Here is a 19,997-nt window from a genome sequence, read left to right as displayed (position 1 = left end):
ACTTGGGAATGGAGTGGTGTCCTAATAAAGCTACATGGGATAGGTGGGGGATCACTGCCACTCATTAAGCATTAAAGGGGTTGTGTCCCTTCAGCAGGTGGCATTTATCATGTAGAGGAAGCTAATACAAGCCACTTACTGATGTATTGTGATTGTCCATATTGCCTCCATTGCTGGCTGGATTCATTTTTCCTTCTATCATCTAATTTATCTCACATCTATCTATCCATCCAACCTATATCATTTTCCAGTATTTTTAGCTATCTTACTATCAATCTATTTTATCTGTCTGTGTATCTATCTGTCTTTTTATCCTTTATCTCATATCTATCCATCTTATATCATTTATGTGATATTATATGTATTTTAGCTGCCTACTATTTCTATCTATCTCTATTATGAATCTCTATCTATCTCATATCTATCTATGCTAACCTGTCTATCTATCTATCTATCTATTATCTATCTATCTATCATCTTTCTATCTATCTCTCTCATATCTATCTATCTATCTATCAATCAATCTGTCTATCTATCAATCATCTATCTATCTATCTATCAATTATCTATCTATCTATCTATCTATCTATCAATCAATCTGTCTATCTATCTATCTATCTATCTATCATCTATCTGTCTATATATCTATCTATCTATCTATCATCTATCTGTCTATATATCTATCTATCTATCATCTATATCTATTATCTATCTATCTTTCCACTATCTATCTCATATCTATCAATCTATCTATCTATCTATCTGTCTTTCCACTATCTATCTATCTATCTATCTATCTATCTATCTATCTATCTGTCTTTCCACTATCTATCTATCTATCTATCTATCTATCATCTATCTATCCATCTATCTCTATTATGAATCTCTATCTATCTCATATCTATCTATCCTATTGTTATCTATCTTATTTGTACCTATCTTTTTGATTGCATTTCTCTATTCATCTATTTATCTAATCTATGTCTTTCTTCCTTTATCTCATATCTATCCATTTGATCTAATCTATGTGATGTTTTCAGTATATTAGTATCTTAATATTCTATCTATCTATCTATCTATCTATCAATTGATCTACTTATCTATGTATCTCTATCTCTCCATCCATTCATCTTTCTAATCCCTGTGGTTTCCTAGTGTGCAGTGTAAATTAAATGTCATCTGATTGTAGTCCATTCAGTGTAACTTTTATTAGCTGGGGTCACTGAATAGGATTACACTGCCAGGAAGGAAAAGAGAAAAAAAACTGCCGAAAAAAGTGTATTTTTCCTGGGAGGAAATGCTTAGTAGTGGCGGGGCTGAACAGGGGGCGCCTGCTCCACCCTCTAGGTATCCGGTCGGGAGGAAAGCAGTCTCTACAGTTCCTGTGGTGCAGATGACAGCAGTGAGTGAGCCCCCGCTCTGCCCCTCCCTGCGCCGCGGCTCGGTCCATGCCGGTGACTTTTGCACCCGGCTGTCATCTGGAGTGTGATCCTGCAGCAGCAGCCAATCTCTCCCCGGCCACTTATCTGCCCTGCTCTATAAAGTAGCGGGCTGCGCTCCTGACCCCCCCTTCCCCTCTGGATCTGGTTCAGTGCTTGTAGGGGAGGAGTGATCGCGTGGATTCTATGACTGCCACTCCATAGCCGCACTCCAGCATGAGAACTAAGACGGAAAAGTCGCCTCTGAAAGGTAGGTTACTGTGTTCATCGCTGCTTGGGTGTCTTTTCCCCTGGACGTGTGAGGGTGAGCCTCTAGCACCAGGGTGACTACAAGTGAAAGTTGTGAAGAGCATTGTGTGATCCCTTTATCGGATCAGCCTTCAGCAAACTTCTTGTCCGCAGGGGAGGGAGAGACTGACGGATCGGACGGCGGCGATTAATACCTGGGGCGATTATAATCTGCATATTGAGGATGGGATGATGTTCCATAGATTACATACAATGTATGTGTCTGGTGGGATGACAAAACCTGACACCCCCCTTCTCCCAATGCAATACCCCTATCTCTGGGCAGAGTTACATTGCATTACACTCAGGAATGTAAACGATACTTTGTCATAAAGCTAAAGTATGAAAGTCAAAGCCACCCTGGAGTTTGTGGATCGTTCTCTCCGGCGGGCGCCCCCTGGTGGGGTGATGCTGAACTGCTGTGGATACATATGTATGTTTTATAGATAAGGGACCAGCACGTTATGATATGGCTTTCTGCGCTCTGTAATATAGGAGTATATTGTATACATTGTTATTAGAGGCAGTGTAGCCCGTGTGACCGCTGATATCTGCCTCAGGCAGGGCACGGACGGGAGTGGCGCCCCCCTCCCGCTCACACACCTCCACCAGGGACTCCCTTGCCATGTGTGTGGAGGAGGCAGCTGGCTTGACTGAAGATGAGCAGTTATGAGGGGGTTTACTTTCCCGCTGCCATTCCCTCCCACCACCAATGCGTTGGAGACAGCACCTGCTCTGTGGCATCCTGTGCCCAGCGTACAAGAACTTTCCCTACAATGTCTGTTGTGCAGCATGTCGGCCATTAGTGGAAAAGCCCCTACTATTCTAAGCTGCTGGTTCTTTCCAGCATTCCTCGGGGCGCCCTTATGGGGGGACCGTGCCCCCTGCACAATATTCCTGTCATGTCTGTTCTCTGAGGAGATTTTTCCTATTTTATTGCTTACACTCGTTACTTTCTTTCCACATAAAGTATAATTGTTTGCTTTCCAAGCTCAGCTTATTACAGAGCATTCCTCCGGGCGCCCTTATGGGGGGGGGGGACAGTGCCCCCTGCACTCGTATCCCTGTCATGTCTGTTCTCTGAGGAGATTTTGCTATGGCATTGCTTCCACTCCATACTTTCTTTCCACATAAAGTATAATTGTTTGCTTTCCAAGCTCAGCTTATTACAGAGCATTCCTCGGGGCGCCCTTATGGGGGGGGGACAGTGCCCCCTGCACTCGTATCCCTGTCATGTCTGTTCTCTGAGGAGATTTTTGCTTCCACTCCATACTTTCTATCCACATAAAGTATAATTGTTTGCTTTCCAAGCTCATCTGCTTATTACAGCTGCTGGTTCTTTCCAGCATTGCCAGGGTTGCCCTGCACTCGTATCCCTGTCATGTCTGTTCTCTGAGGAGATTTTGCTATGGCATTGCTTCCACTCCATACTTTCTATCCACATAAAGTATAATTGTTTGCTTTCCAAGCGCAGCTTATTACAGAGCATTCCTCGGGCGCCCTTATGGGGGGTCCGTGCCCCCTGCACTCGTATTCCTGTCATGTATATTCTCTGAGGAGATTTTTGCTATGGCATTGCTTCCACACGTTCCTTCCTTTGCACAGACAGTCTGATTTTGAGCTTTAGAACAATGCTCTACAGTGGCAGCGTGCAGGCCGCTGGCGGTGCCCTCTATCGTGCCTGGCATTGGCCTAGAGAACTGTACATAAAGTTCCAGGCCAGCTCCTCTCTGGAGAACACACTGAGGCTGCCCGTGTGACGTCAGTGACCGAACGAGGGGCGGGGCTAAGACTAGACTAGGCGCCGGCTGACTGACCCTGGCTGGATCTGGGCGCTTTGTACCTGTGCCAAGTTTCTTTCATTGTGTTGCCTTAGCCCCGCCCACTCGCTCATCCCTTATATAAAGCCCCGCTCTGCTCTTCAGAGCTTTAGAGTCTAGCGTCCTCGGAGATACGTCCTTCTATTGGATTACACCATAAGGATTTATAACCACAGGAGCTATGACGGTAAAGACTGACACCACACCGGCTAATACCTTAACTTACTCCAAAATGAGGGGCATGGTGGCAATACTCATCGGTGAGTGGAAGGGACTGCATTGCCCTGGGCTGCACGGCTTCTGCTATGGATGATGCATACTGGATATGGATCCCGTGTACTGAGCCGTTCTTTCTTTGTGTTTTGCAGCTTTTATGAAACAGAGAAGAATGGGACTGAACGACTTTATTCAGAAGATCTCCACCAACTCCTACACCTGCAAGCAGTAAGTACATTACTATTTCCATCTGCCCTGGTTCTCCTTAGATCTTCTGCAGCCTGGTTAGGTTTAGCAGACTGTAAATGAGGTGTTTGCTAGGTTGATCTATTTAAATGGTACAAAGTAACAGCATCTCAAGACGTTCAAGTTCTCCTTCCCTCAAAGTACCGAAGCAACTAGTGCTGATGCTACTTCTGCAGGATTTGTCTGCCCTCTAGTGGCCAGTGTGTGCTATTACTAATGGTTGTATTTCTCTCCTCTTTCAGTCCTGAGGTTCCATCCATCTTGACTATTTCAGAACCCCAGGAGCCAGAACTACTGAACGGCAACCCCTCTCCTCCGGTAAGTAATTCTGATACTTACTGATTTTCTTAATACTCTTTTGCAAGTGTGATAGACTTTGCAGGTTCTGTATATAGATGCTTTGAAATCTAGTGATTCTGATGTAATGTTGTGCAGCCCATGTTTACCCATAGTAACCAACTTGTTTCATTTTTGCAGCCCAGTCCATCTCAACAAATTAACCTTGGACCTTCATCCAATCCTCATGCCAAGCCATCTGACTTCCAGTTCCTGAAAATCATTGGGAAGGGTAGCTTCGGGAAAGTGCTTTTGGCCAGACACAAAGCTGATGAGAAGTTCTATGCGGTTAAAGTCCTCCAGAAAAAAGCAATCTTGAAGAAAAAAGAGGTAATTATCCTTTATGCTAATGTATTTGCTTCCCACATGGTGACTCACCGTGGGATCTGTCTTGAGAAATAGTATGGGCATTGAGGGTAGAGGACTCTAGGCGGTGAGTAACTCCACATCTCTTTTTAATTTCAGGAGAAACACATAATGTCAGAGCGTAACGTGCTGTTGAAAAATGTGAAACACCCGTTCCTGGTTGGCCTCCACTTCTCCTTCCAGACAGCCAGCAGATTATACTTCATTCTGGACTACATCAATGGTGGAGAGGTAAGCAGAAGTCATGCCCATTCTGCACTTTCTTTATTTACTATGGGAAAATAAAGTCAAGGGCTGGAAAGTTACTACATTTAGCATTTCCTTGAAAGCTGCCAAGGTCTATGCTGTCGTTGGCGTACCGGTGACTTCCAGCTATTGTTTCACCGCTAGTGAACTGTGTTTTGTGCAGCTGCTTGACATGGTTTAATCTTTGCTTCTATTTCTCTTGCAGCTATTCTACCATCTCCAAAGGGAACGTTGCTTCCTGGAACCACGAGCTCGCTTTTATGCTGCTGAGATAGCCAGTGCACTGGGATACTTGCATTCTCTCAACATTGTCTACAGGTAATTCAATTATGCAGAAATAATTTCTCTTACATGCTATTGTCTGGTTATGTCTATAAATTGTTTAGAGCCTCCCACGCATTTCGTAATTCACTTTGCTAGTCCATTTAGTACAACCTGTTGATACCGGACTGATTAAGCTGGCCATACACGTTAGGTGGAGGCTGAGCCAGCCGATTTCAGGTGAAATGGCAGAAAACCTAGTGTGTTTGTGACTCTTCCCCAGTGGCAGATGTCAGAGGAGATAAGGATTAGGCACTTGATTTCCTCAAGCCAGAATTAAGCTATAGCCAGAGGTGTTTAGAAGTCTTATAGATATATTTCAATAGATTGAACTGTTCATTTCTTATAAATGTAATTTTTGTTTTGCAGAGACTTGAAACCTGAGAACATATTACTGGACTCACAGGGTCACATTGTACTTACTGATTTTGGTCTTTGCAAGGAGAACATAGAGCCCAATGGCACAACCTCTACTTTCTGTGGCACTCCAGAGGTATGTATTCTGATAATTTTTTACCTCTTCGGAATATTGTTTGAAATTTTGCACCCCAAGTGTGTCCGATACCATGGTACTTAATGGCTACTGTCTTCTTTACAGTACCTTGCACCAGAAGTTCTTCACAAACAGCCTTACGACAGGACAGTTGACTGGTGGTGCCTAGGAGCCGTTCTCTATGAGATGTTGTATGGCTTGGTAAGTAGATCATCCAGTATAATAACATCATAATGGATGACTATAATGTAAGATCATTTTTGTTATTGATAGTCCACTGACCAAAATTTATTTCATCCACAGCCTCCATTCTACAGCAGAAACACAGCCGAGATGTATGACAACATCTTAAACAAGCCACTACAGCTGAAACCAAACATAACCAACTCGGCCAGGAACCTCCTGGAGGGTCTTTTGCAGAAGGATCGGACTAAGAGAATTGGTGCCAAGAACGACTTTGTAAGTAGAGTCTAAATATAAATTCCCACACTCCCTTGCCATTGCAATAACACACGTGTCTAATTACTTTTGATTGGTCTAATCCAATTCCTCCTTTCCTGACAGATGGAGATTAAGAACCACATCTTCTTCTCTCCAATTAACTGGGATGATCTCATCAATAAGAAGATTACCCCTCCTTTTAACCCAAATGTGGTAAGTGTCTGGTTTAGCACCACTGTCTTAGTATCATTACTTTTTATTTTTTCTTTTAGATACTATTATGTTAATAATATCCAGACCTTACCTGCACAGCAAACCTGCTTTTCATGTATGCCTAGATTGTTATTACTAATCATGTGGCATTGCCTGCCACCTTAGTCAGGGCCTCCAACATAGATGGCTATAATTTAGCAAGTTTCGGGTAGCAGACACAGTATGATCTCTTCTGTGAACTTCATTTGCTTGTTCATGGTTCTAATCTCCTCTTGTCTCCACCATTGTTTTTCAGAGTGGCCCCAGTGATTTGCAACACTTTGATCCTGAATTCACAGAAGAACCAGTTCCGAATTCTATAGGCCAGTCCTCTGACAGCATCCTCATAACGGCAAGCATTAAAGAGGCAGCAGAAGCTTTTATGGGCTTCTCCTATGCCCCACCTATGGAATCTTTTCTTTGAGGGACATTCTCACCATGTGGTCATTTTGAGTCATAGGTTTGTTTTTTTTCTCCCGACAAGAGAAAAAGAAAAGAAAATTGCACATCCTTCATGACAGCATCACAGCCTTAATTTTAACACCACCGGTTTTTCTGGAAGAACGCACAGTGGAGCTTAGTCAAAGGAGGAAGAAGTGACTTTACAAGGGCATGGCTCTTAGTTGTGAGGAGTCAGTGCCTGGAGCCTGAGTGCAGGCCATGGACTTTGTGAAAACAGGCACAGAAATATGAAGAGATTGAGTTGTAAGAAGAATTGTTTTAGTTTTTTAACTTTTCTCTTTGCGGCGTGCCTTTCTGAATTCCGAGGTCCTATTGAGAATGGTCCACATGAGATGGATATTCTTGGGTGGAGACTCTGGTTTCACAAGTGAACAATGGTATGAGTGACGCTTCTCACAGTATGACTGTGGTTTGTCACACAAATGTGACACTAATTCTGGGGCATTGTACTGTTTTTCTTCCATATGTGGAAGCTAAGTTTAATGTAAATCTTGTTTTGTCTAGTACTAATTCAGTGTATTGCCATGGGCTTGCAATGATCCTTGTTTGAAATGCTTGAAGTAAAGCATTTGCTGCTATTCAGATTTCTATTTTTAGAAACGGTTTTATGGACCAAAATGCCCCTCATTTAGTGGTTCCGAGCTGTAATATGTGGTTTTAATATACATTATTTATGTTTATTTTTGGACATTCCTGACCATCTTTGTGCATACTGTATATAATCAAGAGCTGTATATTTAAACTGACAGAGATACATGATGCCAATGTACTGTAATTAATAACAGAAATGTACCTTTTGTCACCAAACCCGAGGGTTTGCAATAAAACTTTCAAAACCAACTCTGATGTTTTAAGCTGGTGTAAATTTTTTTTTTTATATATAAAATAAAAGCTATTTAGACGTAAGAAAAGTGATTAGCAATAAAGTGGCTGGCACTCGCTTCCAGGGCTTTTGCCAAGTTTTAAAGTTATGAGGTACAAAATCTTTGTGGGTCAGACTGCTGGGACTCCCACCAATCATGGGAAACGGGGGTCCTGTTCCCCCAGTCTGATGAATGAGCAGGTTTGGCACGTGCACCTCCTCTCCATTAATTCTTCATCGGACCGCCAGAGATAGCAGAGTACAGTTCTCAAACTGCCGCTCCATCAGATTGGAGGAATGGGACCCCTGTTCTCAGGATTCGTGGGGTACCAGCGGTCAGACCCCCCATAATCAGTTCGATATCTTTTACCCTATGGATAGGGGATAACTTCAAAACTTGCCACAACCCATTAGGCCTCTTTCACACAGGCGTGTGCGGCCCGTGGTCGTGCTGCGGCCCGCAAAATGCGGGCCCCAATGCACGAGCACAGTCCGTGGGGCAGAGGATCGCGGACCCATTCACTTGAATGGGTCCGCGATCCGGCCGTTGCGCCAAAAGGTAGGACATGTTCTATCTTTTTGTGGAACGAAAGTATGGGACGAAACCCCACGGAAGCACTCCGTGGTGCTTCCGTGGTTCCATTCCGCACCTCCGGATTTGCGGACCCATTCAAGTGAATGGGGTCCGCATCTGTGATGCGGAATGCCCACGGAACGGTGCCCCGTGTATTGCGGGCCGGAATACGGCAATGGGCCGCACACGCCAGTGTGAAAGAGGCCTTAAAGTGATGAATTCAAGTGTCCACGGGCAGGGCCTTCTTTAATATTGATTGGACCCTGGGCAAGAGGGAGAACACAAGTGACGCTGCAGCATTCATGGGTCCATACTTTATTAACTAGCAGGACATGTAGGGCATACATGGGGGATGTCCCTGCACTTACTATTATTTCTGGGCGCCGTGCCGCTGTGGCCCCCATTACATTCTCCCGCTCTGTATGCTAAGTAACAGCATCGGAACACCAGGGAGGAGACATCAGCTTTTCTCCCTGGGTGTTCCTTCTCCCTGGCTGTAGCGCTGTCCAATCGCAGCGCAGAACGTCAGGGAGAAGGTGAGTTTTTTTTTCCCCTCCCTGGCTGTGATGGGGAGAAGGAACGCCCACAGAGAAAAGCTGATGTCATAGACATAATTATGTATTCAAACCTTATCATAGTCAGCAACAAGGTCCCTTTTTGATATGACTACCAGTATTATCTTGATACAGATGCACATGGCCCCAGCTACTAGAGCTTTGCTATATAACAAGTTTAGTTGTGTGTAACACGTACCTACAACATCACTTTCGGCACATGGAAGCAGGTGACTTTAGGCTGAATGCACACGGCCGTGTTCCGCAGCCGAGAGCGGTCCGTGGTATGCCGGGCTGGATTCCTGTTCAGAGCAGGAGCGCACGGCGTCATTGGTTGCTATGACACCGTGCGCTTCATGCCGCCGCTGCTGTACAGTAATACACTCGTATGATGTCCCTGCAACTGCCACAGCTTCTAACAGAAGAGATGGCTGGTGGTAGTTGAAGATTTAAAGGGCGTGCGACCACCTCCGTAAGGGGGACGGAGAAATAAGGAAAATGGCAAACAGGCGCCACTATACAGATACATTTTTATTAACTGGCTATACTACATTTTTAATTACATGCAATTACAAAAGTGTTCAGATCCAGGTGCTGGATTGAAAAATTTAGAATATTTTTCATGGCGCAATCCCTTTAAGTGGGTCTATGTCACACAGTAATATGCATTCTATGACAGCGCGTGCAGAGAGCATGCTGGATGGTGCATTAATATAGGCATGGGGTGCTGATGGATTACCGTTTTGACAGTTGCAGTCATATAACATGGTCATTATCACTTTCCTGCACTAAAAAAGGGAAATATGCATTAAATGAGATCCTGGTGGTGCAGCTTGTGCCCTTCATTGTTTACCAGGCAAGGCTCAGGTTTAGCAGCGGCTATGCCTGGTATTGCTATTCAATTAAATGAGAGGAAGCAAACTGTAATACTAGACATAGCGGCTAGGAAAATTATGGAGCTGTGCCTGGTAAACAATGAAGGGGGGCGAGCACCGTGGCCTCGTCAAACAGCTGATTGGTTGGCATATTGGGAGTCGGATCCGCACAAATTTACTATTGATGGCCAATTAACGCCTTTAAAGAGGACCTGTCACCATGAAAATGCATTCCTATCTGCAAGCGGCATGTTATAGAGCAGGAGGAGCTGAGCAGATATATTGTTTTGTGGGAAAATAATCAATTTTAATTTGTGATTTCATCTAAACCATTGCTCATGAATCTTTTCCCACTAGATATCAGTCTGCTCAGCTCCTTCTGCTCTATAACACACTGCCTGCATGGCTTTTTCAGTGTTTTGCGGTCCGTTTTTCACGGATCCGTTGTTCCGTTTTTTTTTTCCGTTGTGTTTCCGTTTCTGTTCCGTTTTTCCGTTCCGTTTTTCTGTATGGCATATACAGTATACAGTAATTGCATAGATAAAATTGGGCTGGGCATAACATTTTCAATAGATGGTTCAGCAAAAAACGGAACGGAAACGGAAGACATACGGATGCATTTCCATATGTGTTCCGTTTTTTTGGCGGACCCATTGACTTGAATGGAGCCACGGAACGTGATTTGCGGGCAATAATAGGACATGTTCTATGTTAGAACGGAACGGAAAAACGGAAACAGAATGCATACGGAGTACATTCAGGTTTTTTTGTGGAACCATTTAAATGAATGGTTCCGTATACGGACTGTATATGGAACGCAAAAAACGGCCAGTAAACGGGGAAAAGAAAACGGCCGTGTGCAGGAGGCCTCAGGCTCATGTGCTGTTTTGGTCAGGAGAGGGGTATCATTTATAGCAAGATTATTATTTAGAACACCGCAGCCCACTTCTGAAGAACCACATCTGCCATATCCTGTGACTAAAAATCACGCCCTTTTATAAGAAAGAATTCAAAAGGTGTCTAAGCAGCATCAAAAACATCCCTGCGGTTATGGAGCAAGTCAATAGTGCCTGTCTTCAAGAAAATCAAATACATCTCTAATGAATCAAATACTTAGGGCTTGTTCACACGACTGTGTATAGTCCGTGCCGGTGGGTCCGCGATCCGTCCGTTCCGCAAAAAGATAGAGCATGTTCTATCTTTTTGCGGTGCGGAGACACGGAACGGAATCCCAGGAAGCACTCCGTAGTGCTTCCGTAGTGTTCCGTTCCATGCTTCCGTTCCGCATCTCCAGATTTGCGGACCCATTGAAGTGAATGGGTCCGCATCCATGATGCGGAATGCACACGGAACGGTTCCCGTGTATTGCGGATCCACAAATGCGGGCCACAATACGGCAACGGGCAGCACACGGTCGTGTGAATGAGCCCTTATTCTGTAGAATTAGATTTGATTGTGCCTAATGAAAACGTATATCAAGTAATGGAGCGGAGTTGTCAGAAGACCCTCATATACAGTTATATAGCCCTGTCTCTCCATATTCACCCTCTGAATAGGCCTCGTTCACGTCTCTATTAGATCCTAGACTCTACCGCCGGATCCCTGCAATGATCTGGCGACTTTCCAGCATAAATGCCGGGTTTCCGCCAGACAAAAACCTCTGCATGCATTTGCGCCGGATCAGGAAGCCAGATCTCCTTAGGGTGAACATTGCCGTAGGGTGTATTCACATCACCGTTTTGTTTTCGGTTCTTCTGATCCATCAGAAAAACAGAAGATTTAACATTTTTGAATATCAGTTATGATCAGTTTGCATCCATTCTTGTCAGTTCTGTTAAAGATCCATTATTTTAGGCGGTACTCCTTGCGGGTGCCCTCACTGAAAATCAGTTCCATTTATTTGAATGGGGGCAGGAAGCACATGGATTTCTGCAAGCCCCAGTCAGGTGAATGGAACAGATTTTCAGTTGCAGAATTTTCTTACTCAAAATCTGCTGCGTGTGAAGGCACCCCTGCAGCACCTCTGACGGAACTGACACTAACTGATGCTGAAAAAAGACAGATCAGTTCATTTTAGTGCAAACTGATGCTAACTGAATATAACTAATGCTTAAAAATAACTGATCTGTTTTTTTTTTTTGTTTTTTTTCTGTTCTGACAGATCAGAAGAACGGAAAGCTAAACGGTGATGTAAATGTCCCCTATTGTCTGCAGTGTATGTAAACAACAGTGACATCTGCAGGCTGAGTGACGCTATTACACAATGCTCATACATTGCTTCTAATAGTTTACATCTGTACATGCAATAAATGATTTCTAACTGTTGAAATAGTAGTTATTTATGTGTTGATCATATCCACATTATGTTTGGTACTGAATTTAGAGGGAGAATATTTCGTACCATGTGAGCTGCAGCCGATACATGTTAAGGCCAAAGTTAGGAACAATTTGGAAAGAGCGAAATTGCTATTTTAGACATTGCTAAGACCTTTTTACTACTCAGTGACCCATGCCGAATACTAATCATTTTCCTGTGGTGAAAAATGGCCTGAGATTACCTGGATAATAAGACATTATTCACATTTTATGGAGATTCAGCCTTTATGAAGTCTTGTTAACATGGACAGATAGGCTTTGTACATACTTCCACTTTAGAGTGCCTTCACACGCAGGATTGTTGCGGGTTTTTGGGTGTGAAGTATGGTGCAGATTTCCTGTATGAAAATCTCTCCAATGGCAAACTTATTCTGCCGAAGAAAATGTTGCGGAAAAATCGTCAACAAGATCCACGCTGATTTTGTTGCAGGTTTTTCCACTGCAGAATTAGTTTGCCATAGGATAACATGGTGGAAGTCTTGATGTTGCGGATTTTCTCCGAGCTTTTAATATTGATGACCTATTCTCAGGCTAGGTCATCAATATCAGATCGGCGGGGGTCTGACACAGTGTGCACGTGCCGTCTCCCTTCTCTCTTCCTGCTTCCCGCTGCTGTGTCTATGGGACAGGAAGAGAGACGGGAGATGACGTGCACACTGCATGCTCCGTCTCCTCACACAGCTGATCGGCGGGAGTGCTGGGTGTCGGATCCCCACCGATCTAATATTGATGACCTATCCTGAGGATAGGTCATCAGTATTAAAATCCTGGAAAACCCCTTTAATCTTGCATCAATCAGACCTGAGAGGTGCTGATACTCAGATATTCTGGATTATTGGACGGTCATAGAAAAGTATATAGTATATAGAGTAGTACTCTATATACTCTATAACTATAGCTGAGTGGGCTCCATAGCCGCTTGGTGCCTGCTGATTTATACAGCAGACACTCGGTGACAGAGTCCGTCATTTGCAATAATGCCAATCACAGACTTCTAACCTCTCAGATGCCAGGGTCATTTGTGCCCACAGCAGTTGGGCAGTCAATTACCAAGATCACTGTGCTCCAGGTGATCAAATGGAGCCTTTAAGTTGCTATGGTCTTGATAAGAATTTAGTAATTATCCCATATTCTCCCACAGACTGCAATGGTAAATCATTGCAGTCTATGGGGTAAACATCAGATAATCGCATGTATAGGCTCGGGTCAGACAGCGATCTTGCAATCGACAGATGTAGTGCGATTAAGGATCGCTGTCTAGCAGTGCAACCAAATAAATGTATGGAGTTGCAGCTCAACTCAACTCCAACCCTGCTAGATTTTTTTGCGATTCTGGGGTCACAGCAACTTGTGAGTTGTGCTGAAACTTCATTTATTTCTATGGCTGCACTGTTACTGCAATCCTTGGTCGCATGACAGCTGTGTAGCCCCAGCCTAAAGTTCCCTAGATGCGCTAAAAATAAAGAAAAGTAATAAAAGTTTTAAAAAAATATAAAATTAAGTAAGATATAACAATTCATATCACACCAGTTTCCCCATTTTAAATAAATAAGCAATCAAAAAATTAAAGATCCTTAGTATCACCATCTCCCAAATGCCCAAACTATTAAAATATAAAAGTGTTTTTCACATATGCTGAATGGTGTAACGGAAAAAAAAATCTAAATAGCTGATGTGATCAAAAAGTTATAAATACCGTAAAATGGTATCAATAATAACTACAGCTCATCCCACAATATATGAGCCCTCACAGCTCCGCAGACATAAATATAAAAATGATGCTGATGCAAATTAAATTATATATTTTTTTAAGTATTAAAACACAAGAAAAACTCTAAAATGTGCTATCGCTGTAATTATACTTGTCAGGTGAATCTATAATCTTTTCTTTTTGACATGATCTAAAAAAGGAGGAAGGAAAATAAGCAAAAAGAAAAGATTATAGAATCACCTTTTTCACACTATTTAGTGCAATCACAGGACCTATGAAAAATACCCTGCGCAAAAACTGGTCGGTTTTAAAAAATTATCCTGTTTTCGGGGGGGTCATACCAAGCAAACCAGAAGTGATATATCGGAAGGCCCCAAATTTGAAGAGCTCTTTAGTCCGGAGCTATATTCCAGTGAAAATGGAGAAGAAAGAGAGGGACCAGTTGACATGGTGCGGCTTCTGCATTGCATGCAGAAACCGCAGCAGGGACGATAAAAAAGTGAAAAACATCCAGAAGATAACAGCAGGAAGTGGAGAAGAATATAAAATAAAAGGGGAAATAGGTTGTGAGCATATGGGAATAGTATATTTGTTGAAGTACCCCTGTGGATTGTTTTATATAGGGAGAACCTTGCGCAAACTTAAGACGAGGATACAGGAGCACATCAACAATATAAAGAAAGGGTTGGAAAGTCACAGCGTATCGATGCATTTTAAGAAAATGCATGGTAAAGACCCGAGAGGTTTGTGGTTTTCAGGAGTGGAAAAGGTGAAGTTGGATTGGAGAGGAGGAGACCCCGTGAGACAGATAGATTGACGAGAGGTGGAATGGATATTCAGAATGAAGACATTACAACCCTGTGGTTTAAACATTGATTTTTATTTGAAGCCCTGCCTGGTGGAATAGTGAGAGACCTCCGCCTATTGGTCAAATAGAAAGTAGGTGTGAAGTGGGTGTAGTCGTTAGTGGTTAGCTATTGGTGGAATGATATCATGTGATTAAGGAAACGGTTATGAATGAAGTTAAAGGAATATAGGAGGGGTATTGGATATGATCTGTTCTGATGTTCTTATTTATGTATGTTTTATAATTGTTTATGGTCCTAAGGAAGAATATGTAACATGTGCTATGATACATGTATCAAAAGTAAAAAAGTTTTAAAGAATATAATTTATAGGGTGGGTGTTGCCTGCAAAGGGGAGGGGATGAAGATTAACCCTATATAAAGCAGTGCATAGAGAAGGGTGGCATGATCGCCCCTGAGGAAGCCTTATCGGCGAAACCTAGGTCGGGCATTGGATTTGATGGACCTGATTGTATGATTGTATAAGGCGTGTTAATCACGATTTTATTGTGAGTATAATATTGTGCGGCCCTTCACTATGTACCCGAAACTTTGATTCCGTAGGAAGGTTGCTTTGAGGAAAGGCTACTACCAACGGGACTCAGGTGTGCTGGCTGTGTCAAAGAAAATTGCCGCTTCTCTTGAGCTTGTGAACTGGGACGTATACCTGGCAGCGCAACCACCTTTTGTATAAAGACTGTTTTATTGTGATTTTACCTGCATCACACAGAGGTCAGCAAAGCCGATCTCACATCAGGAAAACACAGTGGAGAACTTTATTTTTTTTTTGTATTTTATGTTTATTAAATTTTTGGATAAGGAACGCTGTAAAAACAAAACTTATAAAACTATGACAGACTTGCAACATTAAATTGTGCCACTTAAACATACAGCTTGTCCTGCAAAAAACAAACCCTCATATGGCTTTGGCTCCTAGGCTACAATACCCTTGAATATTTTTAGTCACTTGAGTTTTGCACATAGGTATGTGCATGGTGCCATCTAGTGGTACAAACTATATAATACACCTGCTGTAGTTGTAAATGCTACTACGGAACTTTTTAACAAACACCTAATACACATTTAGGCTGTGTTCACATGATGTTTTTGTCCTAAATTTAATATATATATATATGTGAAGTGTACATTAAATGAATGTCTCAACACAGAGTTCCATTGTAAAAAAAAAAAAAAACATATACGTTAACGTATACTTTTTCTCAACAGGATGGAAAATGTATATATTAACCCATTCTACCCTGGGCCAGCTTTCGCCCTTCTGCCCAGGTCATTTTTTGCAAATCTGACGTGTCACTTTACGTGGTAATAGCTTTGGAACACTATTATTTATCCAAGCCATTCTGAGATTGTTTTCTCGTGACACATTATACTTCATGATAGTCGTAAATTTGAGTCAATATATTTCACCTTTATTTATAAAAAAATCCTGAATTTACCCAATTTTTGGAAAATTCACAATTTTCTAAATTTCTATTTCTCTGCTTTTAAAACAGAAAGTGATACATCATAAAATATTTATTACTTAACATTCCCCATATGTCTACTTTATGTTGGCATCATTTTGTAAATGTCATTTTTTTTTTTTAGGACGTTAGAAGGCTTAGAAGTTTAGAAGCAATTATTAAAATTTCACTTTTTTAGCAGATTTTCCATTTTAATCATTTTTTTTTCATTAACACATCAAGGGTTAACAGCCAAACAAAACTCAATATTTATTACCCTGATTCTGCGGTTTACAAAAACACCCCACATGTGGTCGTAAACTGATGTAAGTGCACACAGTAGGGCGCAGAACAAAAGGAACGCCATATGGTTTTTGGAAGGCAGATTTTGCTGGACTGGTTTTTAGATGCCATGTCCCATTTGAAGCCCCCTGATGCACCCTTACAGTAGAAACTCCCAAAAAGTGACCCCATTTTGGAAACTACGGGATAAGGTGCCAGTATTATTGGTACCATTTTTGGGTACATATGATTTTTTGATCATTCATTATTACACTTTATGGGGCAAGGTGACCAAAAAATTGTTAATTTTGGCACAATGTTCATTTATTTATTTTTACAGCGTTCACCTGAGGGGTTAGGTCATGTGAAATTTTTATAGAGAAAATCGTTACGGACGTGACAATACCTAATATGTATACCTTTTCTTATTTATTTAAGTTTTACACAATAATATCATTTTTGAAACCAAAAAATGATGTTTTAGTGTCTCCATAGTCTGAGAGCCATAGCTTTTTAATTTTTTGACCGATTGTCTTAGGTAGGATCAAATTTTTTACTGGATGAGGTTACGGTTTTATTGGTACCATTTTGGGGGACGTACGCCTTTTTGATCGCTTGGTGTTGCACTTTATGTGATGTAAGGTCACAAAAATGGCTTTTTTTTTAACATTTTTTTTTTTTTTTTACGGTGTTCTACTGAGGGGTTAGGTCATGTGATATTTTTATAGAGCTGGTTTTTACGGACGTGGCGATACCTAATATGTATACTTTATTTTATTTATTTCACTTCAACACAATAATAGCATATTTGAAAGAAAAATGATGTTTTAGTGTCTCCATGTTCTGAGAGCTATATTTATTTTTATTTTTTGAGCGATTTTCTTATGTAAGGTTTCATTTTTTGTGGGATGAGGTGACGGTTTTATTGGTGCCATTATTTTCGATATACGCCTTTTTGATCGCTTGGTGTTGCACTTTTGGTGATGTAAGGTGACAAAAATAGCTTTTTTTTTACACAGTTTTTTATATTTTTTTATGGTGTTTTTCGGACGGGGTGTATCATCTGATATATTTATAGAGCCGGTCGTTATGGACGTGGCGATACCTAATATGTGTGTTTTTCCTTTTTTGTTTATTATGAAATATGGGAAAAGGGGCGTTTTTTTTCTTTTTCTTTTTCTTTTTTTACTTGAAACTTTTTTTTATTAAAAAAATACTGATCCTCTCTGCTATGCATTACAATACATCTGTATTGTAATGCATTGCCTGTCAGCATATTACACAGAGTAATACACTAACAGGTTGCCTAGGAGACCCAGCCTGAGGCTGGATCTCCTCGGCACCCGTAAAAGGCAGGTCCCTCTGCATGGCATCGGGCTGCCTTGTTACCCCTCGGGTCCCCGCCACAGCAGAGCGGGGACTCGATGGGCTCCCTCACCTGCAGCAAACCTCTGCTAGGTCGCGGTCAGCCAGACCCCTGCAGTGATCGGGCGGGCACCACTCCGGTGCCCGCCCGATCACATGACGTACTATTACGTCAAAATGCAGGAAGTCACTGACTTCCATGAAGTAATAGTACGTCACATGTCGGGAAGGGGTTAAACATGAGACAAAAGCATGATGTGAGCAGCACTTTATACTATGTGTACAATGCCATCTAGTGGTATAAATTAGATAATACACCTGTTCTAGTTATAGCATGGTGCCATCTAGTGGTATAATCTAGGTAATACACCTGTTCTGGTTGTAAATGTTATTTAAGAGTTTTAGGTATGAGCATGGTGTCATCTAGTGTTACATTCTAGATAATACCAAATATACTGCAATAATTGTACAGTATATGTTATTTATGAATGCTTAATTCATAATTTTCACTTTTCAAATTTTTAATATACTGGCCAGTGATTGGTTCAGTGTAATTTAAAACTGCTTTTTCACTAATGCAACAGAAATCATTCCAGGACATAATTTTCATATATTTTTTTTTCATTTTAACCCATTTGTTCCTTTAACACAGCAAGGGTTAACATCAAAAGAAACCTCTGTATTGATTACACTGATTCTGCAGTTTACAGAAATACCACATATGTGGTTTAAACTGCGTGGCAGAACTTAAAAGGCACATGGCAGAACTTAAAAGGTAAAGAGCACCATATTTTTTTGGAGTGCAGATTTTGCTGGAATGGTTTTTGGCTGCCATGTCACATTTGAAGAGACCCTGAGGTATCCAAAAAATGATCCCATTCTGGAAACTACACCCATCAAGTATTTTTTCAAGGGATGTAGTGAGCACCTTGACCTTACAGGCACTGCATATAATTTAGAAGCACTTGACCATGAAAATAATAATAAAAAAATATCTAATAAAATGTTGCTTTAGTCCACACATTTTGCATTTTCACAAGGGAAAATAGGAGAAAAAGCACCCCATAATTTGTTACCCATTTTCTCCTGAATACGGCAACACCCCATATAAGCTCATAAACGACTGTATGGGCGTATGGCAGGGCTCAGAAGGAAAGGAGAGCCATTTAGCTTTTGGAGGGCAGATTTTGCTAAAATGGTTTTTGGGTGCCATGTCGCATTTGGAAATACCCAGAGGTACCCATACAGTGGAAACCTCCAAAACGTGACCACATCTTGGAAAATATACCCCTTAAGCAAATTTTCAAGGGTGTAGTGAGCACTTAGACCTCTCTGGTGTTTTTCTGCATAGAATGCAAATGGGATGGTGTAGATTGAAAACTGAAAATTTTCTAAAGTTTCTATGGCCAACATACATAACATACCAGCTTGTGCCAACCAATTTTATACGGGTTCTCCTAGGTATAGCAGTACCCTACATGTGGCCATTATCTGCTGCCTGAGCACATGGAAGAGCTCAGAAAGGAAAGACCGCCATTTGGAGCACAGATTTTGCTGGAATGATTATTGGGTGACATTTTGTATTTGCAGAGACCCTGAAGTACCAATACAGTGAAAACATCCAAAAAGTGACCCAATTTTGCTATATTTTAATTATGCCATTTCATTGTTCGATATATTGTGCCCAGCTTGTGTTACCAGGGACATTTACACCCTAAATTTTTATGCTTGTTCTCCCAGATAGGGTGATACCCCACATGTGGTCATTAACTGCTGCCTGGGCATATGGTAGGGTTTAGAACAGAAATTACATCATGCATCATTTGGGGCCTACTTTGATAATGTTTACTATATTGTGCCACAATTACAGTGGCTAAGAGGTGTTGAAATATTGTACAACTCTGAGAAGTGACCCTATTGAGGAAACTACAGCCCTCAAGGAATTTATATAGGGGTATAGTGATTTTTTAAAATCCACAGGTAGTTATTTTTTTAAATATGGATGTGCTGCTGTTAGTGCAGGTTAAAGCTTTAAATTCAGGTTAAAAATAATGTATAATTAACTCCTAAAATTTTTGGCAGACTAAGGGCAGGTTCACATTACCGTTATGAATTCCGTTTTTCTTTTCCGTTATAACATGGTTATAACTAGTAATGGACGAAC

At 41.6% G+C, this 19,997-nt stretch overlaps 1 protein-coding gene across 2 annotated transcripts; it reads left to right on the top strand.

Moving 5' to 3' along the window:
* Positions 1–1,404: 1,404 nt before the first annotated feature.
* On the top strand, positions 1,405–7,766 carry SGK1 (serum/glucocorticoid regulated kinase 1). Of its 2 annotated transcripts, none has more exons than XM_040429174.1 (11): positions 1,405–1,689; positions 3,916–3,991; positions 4,252–4,327; positions 4,487–4,675; positions 4,811–4,942; positions 5,163–5,275; positions 5,648–5,771; positions 5,877–5,972; positions 6,075–6,230; positions 6,336–6,425; positions 6,721–7,766. In XM_040429174.1, the coding sequence occupies exons 1-11, from the start codon at positions 1,656–1,658 to the stop codon at positions 6,886–6,888; spliced, it is 1,254 nt and encodes a 417-aa protein (XP_040285108.1). In that variant the 5' UTR covers positions 1,405–1,655; the 3' UTR covers positions 6,889–7,766. The 2 variants fall into 2 exon arrangements, with proteins under 2 accessions (XP_040285108.1, XP_040285107.1); XM_040429173.1 differs by lacking the exon at positions 1,405–1,689 and adding an exon at positions 3,668–3,807.
* The last annotated feature ends 12,231 nt before the right edge of the window (positions 7,767–19,997 follow it).

Source organism: Bufo bufo, chromosome 4 (assembly GCF_905171765.1).
Source record: "Bufo bufo chromosome 4, aBufBuf1.1, whole genome shotgun sequence".
Classification (NCBI taxonomy): domain Eukaryota; kingdom Metazoa; phylum Chordata; class Amphibia; order Anura; family Bufonidae; genus Bufo; species Bufo bufo.
Note: the sequence above shows the minus strand (reverse complement) of the source record. Positions and strands in the feature narration are given on the sequence as shown.

Excerpts from the sequence above, each read along its gene's own strand:
- SGK1 (XM_040429173.1), top strand. The coding sequence starts at position 3,729 with ATGACGGTAAAGACTGACACCACACCGGCTAATACCTTAACTTACTCC. Across the intron at positions 5,276-5,647 it reads TCTCTCAACATTGTCTACAG|AGACTTGAAACCTGAGAACA; the intron begins GTAATTCAATTA and ends TTTGTTTTGCAG. Across the intron at positions 6,231-6,335 it reads TTGGTGCCAAGAACGACTTT|ATGGAGATTAAGAACCACAT; the intron begins GTAAGTAGAGTC and ends CTTTCCTGACAG.